Source organism: Lonchura striata, chromosome 32 (genome assembly GCF_046129695.1).
Source record: "Lonchura striata isolate bLonStr1 chromosome 32, bLonStr1.mat, whole genome shotgun sequence".
Lineage (NCBI taxonomy): Eukaryota > Metazoa > Chordata > Aves > Passeriformes > Estrildidae > Lonchura > Lonchura striata.
In genome coordinates, this window is record NC_134634.1 from 364,707 (window position 1) to 376,151 (window position 11,445).

General features: G+C 65.3%; 3 protein-coding genes across 3 annotated transcripts; 1 reads left to right on the forward strand and 2 right to left on the reverse strand.

Annotated features, from left to right (window-relative positions):
- Positions 1–159: 159 nt before the first annotated feature.
- Positions 160–1,764, forward strand: C32H2orf68 (chromosome 32 C2orf68 homolog). The gene is made up of 4 exons (XM_077789213.1): positions 160–283; positions 388–503; positions 876–1,015; positions 1,484–1,764. The coding sequence occupies exons 1-4, from the start codon at positions 174–176 to the stop codon at positions 1,604–1,606; spliced, it is 489 nt and encodes a 162-aa protein (XP_077645339.1). The 5' UTR covers positions 160–173; the 3' UTR covers positions 1,607–1,764.
- Positions 1,765–2,346: 582 nt separating this feature from the next.
- MRPS24 (mitochondrial ribosomal protein S24) lies at positions 2,347–4,700 on the reverse strand. Its single transcript, XM_077789234.1, has 4 exons — positions 4,659–4,700; positions 4,284–4,352; positions 3,817–3,928; positions 2,347–3,118 (listed from the first exon to the last, which is right to left on the reverse strand). The coding sequence occupies exons 1-4, from the start codon at positions 4,683–4,685 to the stop codon at positions 2,835–2,837; spliced, it is 492 nt and encodes a 163-aa protein (XP_077645360.1). The 5' UTR covers positions 4,686–4,700; the 3' UTR covers positions 2,347–2,834.
- Positions 4,701–5,300: 600 nt separating this feature from the next.
- On the reverse strand, positions 5,301–11,175 carry C32H2orf42 (chromosome 32 C2orf42 homolog). The gene is made up of 9 exons (XM_021545384.3): positions 11,074–11,175; positions 9,345–10,153; positions 8,818–8,928; positions 8,375–8,509; positions 7,955–8,059; positions 7,008–7,115; positions 6,207–6,307; positions 5,972–6,134; positions 5,301–5,550 (listed from the first exon to the last, which is right to left on the reverse strand). The coding sequence occupies exons 1-9, from the start codon at positions 11,097–11,099 to the stop codon at positions 5,360–5,362; spliced, it is 1,749 nt and encodes a 582-aa protein (XP_021401059.2). The 5' UTR covers positions 11,100–11,175; the 3' UTR covers positions 5,301–5,359.
- Positions 11,176–11,445: the final 270 nt, after the last annotated feature.

Below are 11,445 nucleotides of genomic sequence, written 5' to 3' on the forward strand. Positions count from 1 at the left end.
CTGTGCGCATGCGCGGCGCGGGGAAGGGGGGCTCAAACCGCCCGCCTTACTCCGCGCATGCGCGGCCGCCGCTGCGGGGAGGAGGCGCTACTGCGCCTGCGCGCGCGCGCCGGGCCCGCGGGGCTCTTAAAGGAGCCGCGTCCCGGTCCAGACCGCGGCCGCCGGTACCGGGAATGGAGGCGGCGGCGGCGGCGGCGGCACCGGGCTGGCGCTGCCGGCCCGGGGGACGGCTGGACATGAGCCACGGCTTCGTGCGGCACATCCGCCGCAACCAGCTCGCCAGGTACCGGCATCCCCCCCGGGACCGGCGTGCGGCGGGGTCACCGGGCCGGTTTGGCGGTCCCGGGCCCCCGCAGCCGGTAACCGCGCTGTGCCGCCGCCGCGCAGGGACGCGTACGAGCGCGCGGTGCGGCAGGCGCGGGGCCGAGCGAGGACGCGGCTGACCCCGGGCCCGGCGCGGCCCCGGCGGCCCGACCAGCCGGTGTACCGGCCCCAGCGGGGCGGCGGTGAGCGGCACCGGGGCACGGGGGCACCGGGGCACGGGGGCACCGGGGCGGGAGAGCCGCGCTCCCGAGGGACCGCGGTGCGGGGAGCCCGGGGATGGGCGGGGAAGGGGCGGCAGCCCCGGGGACACCGGGGTGGGGGGACACCGGGGGTGGGGGGGGACACCGGGGAGCGGAGACACCGGGGGTGCGGGGACACCGGGGGACCGAGGGTGGGGATGGGGACACGAGGGTGCGGGACACCCGGGGATTTGGAGGGACACCTGCGATGGGGACATCCATGAATTGGGGACACCCGGGATGGGGACGGGCACCGCCGGGACGCTGTCCGGTGGCCCCGGCGGCCCCGGTAGCTGAGGCGCGGTGCCGCAGGCGGGCCCGGGGCCGATGCCAGCGCGGGGCCGCCCCCCGCGGGCGGCGGGGCCCCCCCGGAGCCGGCCCGGGGACCGCGGCTCTTCTGCCTCGAGTACGAGGGGGACGACGGGCGGGTCACGGCCGTGATCGTGCACCAGGTGCCAACCGGGGGCCGGGGGGGGATCCCACGGGGCATCCCGGGGGGTGTCCTGGGGGTCCCCGGAGACAGTGGGGGTGTCCTGGGGGGTCCTACGGGGAAACCCGGGGGGTGTCCTGGGGGTCCACAGAGAGAGTGGGGGGGTCCCACGGGGAATCCCGGGGGGTACCCGAGGGGGGTCCGTGGGGCAGGGGGGCTGCCCGGGGCAGTGGGGGGTGTCCTGGGGGGTCCCCGGGGGCAGGGGGGGTGCCGTGGGGGGGTTTGTGGCACAGTGGGGTACCAGGGGCTCCCCAGGGCACAGTGGGGTACCAGGGGTGCTCCCTAGGGCACAGTGGGGTACCAGGGGGTCCCGAGGACACAGTGGGTGTCCCGTGGGTGGGCCCATGGCACAGTTGGGTACTGGGGGTCCCCGGGGCACAGTGGGGTACCGGGGGTCCCCGGGAGCCCGAGGGTGACGTGCGTGCCGCAGGGGGACAGCGCTGAGGAGGTGACCCGCCGGGTGTGCGCCCGGAGCCCGCTGGAGCCGCCGCTGCGCCGGGCCCTGTGCCAGCGCGTGCAGGACGAGCTCAGCAAGCGCCGGGGCACCGGGTGACACTGCAGCAGCCCCCGACGCTGCCACCCCCGTGGTGACACACCGCAGCCCCCGACGCTGCCACCCCCGCGGTGACACCGCTGCGGCCCCGGACGCTGCCACCCCCACGGGACCGCCGCTGTCCCCCCACCCCGCCGTCAATAAAGGTGCTGCGAGGCTCCGGTTCTTTCACTGCTGGGGAAACTGAGGCACGGGGGGAAGTGACGCAGCTCCTGCGTCCCTGAGTGTCACTTGTCCCCCTCAGCAGCCCCGGCAGGGTGGCCCCGGGCACCGACGCTGGCTGCCAGGTCCTCCCAGGTGCCACTGTGTCCCCTCCCTGGGTGTCCCCAGCTCTGTGTGTCCCCTCCTCAGGTGCTGCTGTGTCCCAGGGTCGCCTCTGCGTCCCCGTCCTGCCCCCAGCCCAGGTTGGTGGCACCTGTGGCCAAGGCCAGCTGTGCCCAGGGTGTCCCCAGGGCGGGTCCCCTGAGCTGTTGTCCCCAGGGTGGGACATGGGGCTGATTGTAGGGGTGGGACCACCCCACTGCTCTCTTTGTAGGGTCTGCCAGCAGCGAGGTTACTGCAGGGTCTGCCCCAGGCAGATTCTGGTGTTTATTAATTGTAGGGTTTCCCTGGAGGGTCTGGCACGTTTGGTATTGTAAGATTTTCCTGGAAATCCCCCGGTTGGTTTGGGATTGGAGGATCTCCCCCAGGCTGATAGCACAGCTCTGTTTTTGTAGGGTCTTCCCAAAGAGCTCTCAGTATTTGTTGTAGGGTCTCCCCAGAACACATCCTGGTGTTTATTTATTGTAGGGTCTCCTCAAGAGTTCATCCTGCTGGTTTGTTATTGTGGAGTATCTCTGTATCAAATTCTGGATTCTTAATTTTTGTGGGGTCACCCCAGAACAGATCCTGGTATTTATTTATTTATTATTATAGGGTCTCCCCAAAGTTCATGCTCCTGGTTTGGCATTGCAGGGTCTCCCCAGAGAGCTCCTGCTGCTTGTGGCAGTGTTCCCCTCGAGAGGGTCTCGCTGGGTTTTTGTTGTAGGGTCTGTTCAGAGCAGATCTTGGAGTTTATTCACTGTAGGGTTGTCACGAGGATACCCCAGAGCATTCCTTTAGGGCCATTTTTAGGTTTATTCCCAGCCCTATAGACACTTGTAGGGCACACTGAGGATACCCCAGGGCATTTCTTTAGGGTCGTTTATAGGATATTCCCTGTGGGATGTTTATAGGTTTATTCCCGGCCCTAGAGGTACTTGTAGGGCACGCGGGCGGGCACGGTCTGCAGCTCCAGGCGCACGGGGCACTTGTAGAAGTTGCCCAGCAGGGTCTCGGCGTAGCCCAGCAGGAAGTAGAGCTTGTGGGGTGGCAGTGCCCGGCCCAGCAGGGCACACACCACCAGCAGGTTCCCGCGGCGCTTCAGCACCAGCTCATCCGCCAGGAGCCCCGGGAAGGTCCCGGCCAGGAACCGCCGCAGGAACGCGTCCTCGATCGCCCGCTGCGCCGCGCCCGCCTCGCCACACAGGTTCCCTGAGGGCACAGAGAGCTGGCACAGCTGGCACAGGGTCACTGCCCACTGTGCCGTGCCTGCCTCGCCACGCAGGTTCCCTGAGGGCACAGAGAGCTGGCACAGGGTCACCCCCTGCTGCACCATGCCTGCCTGGCCACGCAGGTTCCCTGAGGGCACAGGGTGGTGGCACTGGTGACCGCCCCTGTGCCATTCCTGCCTGGCCACACAGGTTCCATGAGGGGACACACGGGTGGCACAGCTGGCCTTGGTGGCTGCCCACTTTGCCTGCCTGACCACGCAGAGTTCCCTGAGGGGACAGGGTGGTGGTGGCAATAGTGGCACCACCTGTCTCCTCTGTCCCACCATGTCCATCTTCCCCCTGTCCCCAATGCCCGTGTGCCCCTTGTGCCCCATCCCTGTGCCCCCTGTCCCCCATGCCCGTGTGCCCCATGTCCCTGCTGTCCCCGTGTCCCCCCATGCCCATCTGTGCCTGTGTCCCCCCGTGTCACCCACCGGTGTGCAGGGACAGCCAGCCCATGTCCCCCCGTGTCCCTGGTGTCACCCACTGGTGTGCAGGGACAGCCAGCCCCTGTCCCCCCGTGTCCCCCCATGTCACCCACTGGTGTGCAGGGACAGCCAGCCCATGTCCCCCCGTGTCCCTGGTGTCACCCACTGGTGTGCAGGGACAGCCAGCCCCTGTCCCCCCCGTGTCACTCACCGGTGTGCAGGGACAGCCAGCCCTTGCGGTGCCCGATGTGATGGGGTGCGTGCGCCTGCTCGTACGTCACCGCCTTGTCTCCCCTGCCTGCGCGCACCCGCGCCGCCCGTGCCTGCGGGGACAGCCACAGTGGGACAGGGACAGGGACAGAGGGGACAGGGACAGGGTACAGGGGACAGGGAGAAGGGACAGGGACAGTGGGACAGGGACAGCCACAGTGGGACAGGGACAGGGACAGAGGGGACAGGGACAGGGAGAGGGGACAGGGACAGGGAGGACAGGGGACAGGGACAGTGGGACAGGGAGAGGGACAGCGACAGTGGGGACAGAGACAGTGGGGACAGGGGACAGGGACAGTGGGGACAATGGGGACAGCAGGGATAGGGGACACGGGGGACAGGGTGACGGGACACAGGGACAGGGTACACGGGGCCAGGGGACACGGCCGCGGGGTCCCGAGGACTCACCTTGAGGCACACGGGGCTGCTGTGGAGCTGCCGGGTGGCGCTGGGGACACGGAGGGCGCGGGGGAGGACCTGCAAGGGGACAGGGACAAGGCTAGGGACAGGGCCAGGCAGGGGCCAGGGGACAGCCTGGCAGGGCCAGCCCTGTGTCCCCAGTGCCACCACAGCCCCTGTCCCTCCTCCCCAGAGCCCCCCACGCCCAGCGCCACATCCCCGCTGTCCCCACAGCCGCTGTCCCTTGTCAGCGCCTTCCCCGGTGTCCCCCACGCTCAGTGTCCGCCGGCGTTTTTCCCCCATTCCCGGTGTTTCTCCCATTCCCGGTATTTTCCCGTTTTCCCGGTGTTTTTTTCCCTTTTCCCATTCCCGCTCTCCCCTCACCCGCAGCGCGCGCGCGGCCGCCGCCATCTTGGCTGTGCGCGCGGTGGCAGCGCCCCCTGGCGGCGGGAGGGTGGCGCGGGCACCGGGGGGACTGGGGGGGACGAGGAGGATACTGGGAATACTGGGAGCACTGGGAACACTGGGAACACCAGGATATACTGGGAGCACTGGGAACACTGGGAGCACCAGGATATACTGGGAGCACTGGGCATACTGGGAATACTGGGAGCACTGGGAACACTGGGAGCACCAGGCTATACTGGGCATACTGGGAGTACCAGGCTATACTGGGCATACTGGGAGCTGCTGGATAGCAACTGGGAAACTGGGAGCCACCAAGGGCAACTGGAGGTGCCAGGGGTCTTTGATGGGGGGGTCTGTGAAGGTCCGGGGATGTCCCCCCCCTTTTTCCCCCCATTGGTACCCCAATTTTGGGGTCTCCCAAGTGCCCCCCTCCCCCCCCCCCCCCAATTTTGGGGTCTCCCAGGTTCCCCTCTCTTTTGGGGTCCCCCTTTCCCCCCATTCTGGGGGTCTCCCAGGTTTTCCCCCCCCATTTCAGGGTCCCCATTCCCCCCCTCCATTCTGGGGTCTCCCAGGTCCCCCCCCCCCCCATTTCGGGGTCCCCCCAGCCTCTCAGCGCTCTGTGGGGTGGCATCTCTTTATTCTGGGGGTGCCGTGCCCCCCGTCCTGCTCCGGGGGGCTCAGGGGAAGGTGATGGTGGCCAGGGGGGGCTCCGGGGGGGGGTCCCCGCGGCCGGGGGGCTGCCGGGGCCCCCCGTGGTGCCCGTACTGGAACTTGAGGCGCAGCTCGCCCAGGCGGGAGCGGGGCAGGATGTCGGGGATCCACTCGATGGTGAAGGGCGTGGGCTCCTTCTGCGTGGGGGACGTGTGGCCTGGGGGGGACAGGGCTGCCTGGGGACCCCCCTCTGCCCTCCCCTGCAGCCCCCCAACCCTTTTGAACCCCCCTTTTCCTACCCCTTGAACCCCCCAACCCTTTGGAACCCCCCTTTTCCCACCCCTTGAACCCCCCAGCCCTATTAACCCCCCCTCTTCCCTTCCCTGAAGCCCCCCAACCCTTTGGAATCCCCCTTTCCCCATCCCTTGAAGCCCCCCAACCCTTTTGAACCCTGCCCCTCCTGGGGCTGTTTTGGGGTCCCACCCTGCCTCTCCTGGGGCTGGTTTGGGGTCCCACCCTGCCCCTCCTGGGCGCTGTTTCGGGGTCATGCTGTGCCCCTCCTGGGCGCTGTTTCGGGGTCATGCTGTGCCCCTCCTGGGCGCTGTTTCGGGGTCCCCCCGTGCCCCCCCGAGCCTCACCGACTTTGAGGAAGGTCTGCAGCTCCAGGGGCCGCAGCGGGGGCTGTTTCTCGTGGGGGCCCAGCCCCTCGGGCAGCGGCTCCACCTCCACGCGGGGGCTGCGGAAGGGCTCGTAGGAGCCGTCGCGGTTCTGCACGAAGCTCCGGGTGATCTCCAGCGGCACCTGCGGGCCGGGGAGCGCTCAGGCCCGGCCCGGCGGGGCTGGGGGGGTCCGGGGGACGGAGCCCGGCCTTACCTCGGGCGTGTCGAAGATCTGCTTCACCTGCAGGACGTTGGTGATGTGCCAGGTGTACTTGGAGAAGGTGCCCAGGGGCAGCGCGTCGCTGCGCACGAATTCTGCGGGAAGGGGTCGGGGGGTCTCAGGGGGGCTCCGGCCCCTTTGATCTTCCCCCCTCTTGATTTTTCCTCTCCTTTCCCCCTTTCTTCCTTCTTTTCCCTCCCTTTTTTGCCTCTTCCCCCCCTTTTTCCCTTTATTTTTCCCCTCCTTCCTCCCTTTATTTTCTCCCCTTCCTCCCATTTTTATTTCTCCTTTTCCCTCCGTCCCCCTTTTTTATCCCTTTTTACACCTTATTTTTTCATCCCTCCCTCTCCCCCTTTTTTCTCCCTCTATTCCCCTTTATTTTTCCATCCCTTTCCCCCCCCCTTTATTTTTCCCCCCTTTATTTTCCCCCTTTATTTCCCCCCCTTCTTTCCCCATTTACTTTTTTTCCCCCTTTATTTTCCTATCCTTCTTCCCCTTTATTTTTCCATCCCTTTTTTCTCCTTTTTTCCCCCCCCTCTTTATTTTTCCATCCCTTTCCCCCCCCTTATTTTTCCCCATTTCTTTTCCCCCCTTTTAGTTTTCCATCTTTCTTCCCCCCTTTATTTTTCTATCCTTCCCTCCATTTCCCATCTCCCACTCCCCAGCACCCAAAAAAAAATCCACAAACCACCCAGGCAGCGCTGAATCCTCTCCGTGCCCCTTCTCCTTCCCCCAAACTCAGCTCCCAGTAGGGTTTTCCCTTTTTTATTTTGTGTTTTCCCCCTTTTTCCTCACCCGTGGTGGAGTTGGGGAGCCTCTTCTTGCCGCTGCCGCTGGAGATGCGCTGCTGCAGAGCCTCGAAGAAGGACTGGGGGATGTGGAAAACCAGCGGCTCTGGGTGGCCTGGCAGGGGCACAGCGGGCTCAGGGCAGGGGCTGGGGGTCCCAAAATCTCACCCCGAAGTGGCCCTGTGGCTCAGGGCACCGGCAGTGGTGCAATTTCCATGGAAATATTGGGGATTTGGAGGCTGACCCCTCCCTGGCGCTGGTTTGGGGTCAGCGGGAGGAGAATGATGGTGTGGATGGTGAGGGGAGGGTGTGCCTGAAATGGCAGCAAAAGTGTGCCCAAAAAAGGACACAGCAATTCCAAAATGGCACCAAAAGTGTGCCCAAAATGGCACCAAAAGTGTTCCAAAAACGGACACAGCATTTCCAAAATGGCACCAAAGGTGTGCCCAAAATGGCACCAAAAGTATTCCCAAAAAGGGACACATTTCCAAAATGGCACCAAAGGTGTGCCCAAAATGGCACCAAAGGTGTGCCCAAAATGGCAGCAAAAGTGCTCCCAAAAAGGGACACAATGTTCCCAAAATGGCACCAAATATGTGCCCAAAATGGCAACAAAAATGTTCCCAAAATGGCAGCAAAAGTGTACCCAAAAAGGAACACAGCCTTTCCAAAGTGGCACCAAATCTTCCCATAATGGCACCAAAAGTCTTCCCAAAATGGCACCAAAAACATTCCCAAAAAGACACCAAATCATCCTGAAAAAGGGACACGGCATTCCCCAAATGGCATCAAAAGTGCTCCCAAAAAGGGACAGAGCACTCACAAAATGGCACCAAAAGTCTTCCCAAAAAGTCACCAAAAGTCTTCCCAAAAAGTCACCAGAAGTGTTTTGCTCCCTGAATGGACCATAAAACGTCCCGAAATTCCCCGTCCTGCGGCCGGACACTCGCTCACCCTCAAACTGGTAGTGCATGGTCTGGTGGATGCGCTCGGTGACGCTGCCCAGCCACTCCTGGAAGGACAGGGACACCTGGGACTCGTCCAGCACCTGGTGACAGCCTGAGGGGACAGGGCAGGCACACGGGAATGTCACCCAGACCTCACCCCAGGGCTCTGTGACACTGCCCAGCCAGGGAAAGGACAGGGAATGTCACCCCACTGCAAATCTGCACGTGGAATCCTGGGTGGGTTTGGGTTGGAAGCACCCCAAAGCCCATCCAGTCCCACCATGGGACACCTCCCATTGTCCCAGGTGGTTCCAACGTGGCATTGAACACTTCCAGGGATTCCAGCTGCTCTGAGAATTCCATCCCAGCCTGTCCCCACCCTCAACCCAGGACCTCCTTCCCAAAATCCCCACCAAGCTGTGCTCACCGTGTCTCTTCAGCGAGGAGGAGGAGGAGGAGGAGGAAGGGGAGGAGGAGACGAGCGGCAGCTTCCTCAGGCTGCTCCTCCTGGGGCCGGGGTGAGCCGGGTCTGGAGCCAGGAGGGGCCCGGGCACCTGCGGGGCTGAGGGAGGGATTGTCACCTGGTGTCACCCACTGCCACCCCCTGCCACCTCCCTCCTCTGGGCCTCCACCACCAGTGACCCCCACGGGCCTGGGGCCAATGCCTGGAGCTGTTCCAGGGGTTCCACAGCTGGATCTGACCCCCCGGAGCTGATCCTAGGGTTCCACAGCTGGATCTGACCCCATGAAGCTGTTCCAGGGGTTCCAACAGATGGATCTGACCCCCCAGAGCTGCTCCAGAGGTTCTCCAGCTGGATCTGGCCCCCCAGAGCTGTTCTGGGGGGATTTCAGCCCCCCAGGGACACTCACCTGGCCCCGGGTCCCTTTTCCTCTTCTTGGCCCTGGCAGCAGCTGCCCCCCGAGCCCGAGGTGCCAAGCCAGGGCCCCGCAGCAGCTGTGGCGTCACCGTCCCCTTCAGACCTGGGGACACAAATTCTGTCCCTAAAAACAGCCCAGCCACCAGCCACGGGGGCATCGAGGGACACGGGGACCCCCAAAAGCCAAGCGAACCCCCCACCCTCCCAGGAGGCTCCTCTGTGGGGAGGGGGGGTTTATCCCGCTCTCATGGTGGTTTGCAATTTGGGCTGTGTAGGGTTCTTGGGGTGCAGAACCTCCTAAATGGGGTGAACCCCAAATATTCCTGCTGTGGGAGGGGTTTGGGGAAATGAACCCCAGATGTTCCTGCTGCGGCATTTGGGTGCCCCCAGAAAGGCTTTTAGGGTGCCTCCAGGCAGCTTTGTAGGGTGCCCTCAGAAAGGCCTTTAGGGTGCCCCAGGCAGGTTTTTAGGGTGCCCCAGGCAGCCCTTTCGGGTACCCCAAACCCCTGCCAGTCCCACCGCTGCCGTCGGAGGCGAGGAACTCGGAGAACTCCCGTGCCAGGCTCTCGTCGCTGGCGAAGGCACAGATGCAGGCCAGGAAGTGGATGCAGCGCGCGGGGGGTGCCTCTTCCTCCTCCTCTTCCTCCTCCTCCCTGTGCTGCTGGCGGCGCTGGGCGCGGCCGTGCCCGGGCGGGCGGCAGGCGCAGGAGAAGCGCCGCTGGCCGAAGCTGGCGTGCAGGTAGCCCAGGCCGTGCCTCGTGCTGGCCTGGCACTTGACCACCAGCACGCTCTTGGTGACCCTCTGCACCAGCGGCCCCGTGGGCTCGGTGGCCAGCGCCCACAGGCTCTGCTTGGCCTCGGCGGGCGCCTGCACGGCGCCCAGCACCGAGCTCTTGAGCGGCAGCGGCGTGGCCTCGGCCTGGCAGCCCAGCGCCAGCTTCAGGTGCTGGCACTGCTTGTCGGCCGCCGCCTTGGCGCAGGCGGGCGCGTGGCAGCGCCCCGAGCTCAGCTGGGTGAGCAGGGTGCCCTCGGGGGTCTGGATGGCCGTCTCGGAGGTGCCCAGCTCCACGAAGCAGCGCGAGTCGCGCTGGCGCACCGAGTAGAGCTGGCCCCGCGCGCCGCCCAGCAGGCGCACGGCGTCGGTGCCCGGCTGGCGCCGTGCGCCCGCCCGGAACACGGCGCCGCACGTCTTGTTCTTGCAGCTCAGCCCCCGCGTGCCGTTGTAGGTGCCGCAGCGAGGGCAGCGGCGGATGCCGCGCAGCGTGGCCTTGCCCAGGTCCGACAGGAAGGACGGCGCTTTGGGCCTGCCCGGGCACGGATCCATGGAGCTGGGGAGGGAAGGCATGGGGGTCGCGGGGGGCTGAGCAGGGCAGGGGGCAGCCTGAGGGAGTCTGTGCCACTCTGAGAGCCCCTGTGCCACACCAGGGGTCACCCTGAGAGTCCCTGTGCCACCCTGAGAGTCCCTGTGCCACCCTGAGAGCCCCTGTGCCACACCAGGGGTCACCCTGAGAGCCCCTGTGCCACCCTGAGAGCCCCTGTGCCACACCAGGGGTCACCCTGAGAGTTCCTGTGCCACCCTGAGAGCCCCTGTGCCACCCTGAGAGCCCCTGTGCCACACCAGGGGTCACCCTGAGAGTCCCTGTGCCACCCTGAGAGCCCCTGTGCCACACCAGGGGTCACCCTGAGAGCCCCTGTGCCACCCCAGGGGTCAGCCTAGCAGTTTCTGTGCCACCCTGTCTGGTTCCTGTGCCACCCCAGTGGGCACCCTGAGAGTCCCTGTGTCACCCTGTGCCACTCTGAGCGCCCAGGACAGCCACTTCAGCCCTGCCACACGTCCCCTGTGCCAGTGTGACCCTCTGCTCCTCCTGCAGCTGCCACCAAACTCTGCCCAGGACCTTCTGGGGAACCCCGGGAATGCCACCCGGGCTCTGTGTGCCCTCAGGGCACGGGGACAGCGGGCAGGGGGGGCAGCGCTGTTGGTGTCACATCTCACGGGGACATTTCGGGGGGACAGGAGCTTCAGGATCACCAGGGCCACCACTGACCGTGTCCCCAAGTGCCACCAGCTGGTGTCACCCTCCTGTCCCTTGGGGTCCCTTTTTGCCCACCAAGTCCCACCCTGGTCCCTCTGCTGATCCCTATGTCCCCCTCACCCCAATTCCCGGGGCTCTCTCCCCTCACCGGGGCTCCCTCCCTTCTCCCGGGGGTCTCTCCCCTCTCCGCTCCCGGCCATCCCCGGGGCTCTCACCGCCGTCTCCCGGGGTTTCCCAGCATCCCTCGCGGCCCGTGATGTCAGCCCCGCCGCCGGGCCCGCTCCGGTGCCTCGGCGCCGTTACCGCCGCCAGCGCCGTGAGGGGAGCTCCACTTCCGCCATCGGCGCGCTACCATTGGCCCACCGGAGTCACGTGGTGCGCCGCGGGGGATGATGGAAGTTGTAGTCCAACGCGGCGCTAAACCCGCTGTGACGCTTGGACTACAACTCCCAGCAGCCCCCGTGGGGAGATGGCTTCAATTTCCTTTTTTCCCCCAAAATTTCCTTTTTCTCCCTAAAATTTATTTTTTCCCCCAAAAATTTCCTTTCCCCCCCTCAAATTCCACTCAATTCCCCCCAAATCCCAGC

Bases quoted from the DNA above. Each gene is read 5' to 3' on its own strand.
- MRPS24 (XM_077789234.1), bottom strand. From the start codon at position 4,685: ATGGCGGCGGCCGCGCGCGCGCTGCGG. The intron at 3,929-4,283 runs GTGAGTCCTCGG...CTGTCCCCGCAG, and splicing joins GCAGCCCCGTGTGCCTCAAG to GCACGGGCGGCGCGGGTGCG. The intron at 3,119-3,816 runs GTGAGTGACACG...CTGTGCCCTCAG, and splicing joins CTGGCTGTCCCTGCACACCG to GGAACCTGTGTGGCGAGGCG.
- C32H2orf68 (XM_077789213.1), top strand. From the start codon at position 174: ATGGAGGCGGCGGCGGCGGCGGCGGCACCGGGCTGGCGCTGCCGGCCC. The intron at 284-387 runs GTACCGGCATCC...GCCGCCGCGCAG, and splicing joins CGCCGCAACCAGCTCGCCAG to GGACGCGTACGAGCGCGCGG. The intron at 504-875 runs GCGGTGAGCGGC...GCGGTGCCGCAG, and splicing joins GTACCGGCCCCAGCGGGGCG to GCGGGCCCGGGGCCGATGCC.
- C32H2orf42 (XM_021545384.3), bottom strand. From the start codon at position 11,099: ATGCTGGGAAACCCCGGGAGACGGCG. The intron at 8,929-9,344 runs GTGGGACTGGCA...TTGTGTCCCCAG, and splicing joins CCTCGCCTCCGACGGCAGCG to GTCTGAAGGGGACGGTGACG. The intron at 7,116-7,954 runs GTGAGCGAGTGT...TGCCCCTGCCAG, and splicing joins CATGCACTACCAGTTTGAGG to GCCACCCAGAGCCGCTGGTT.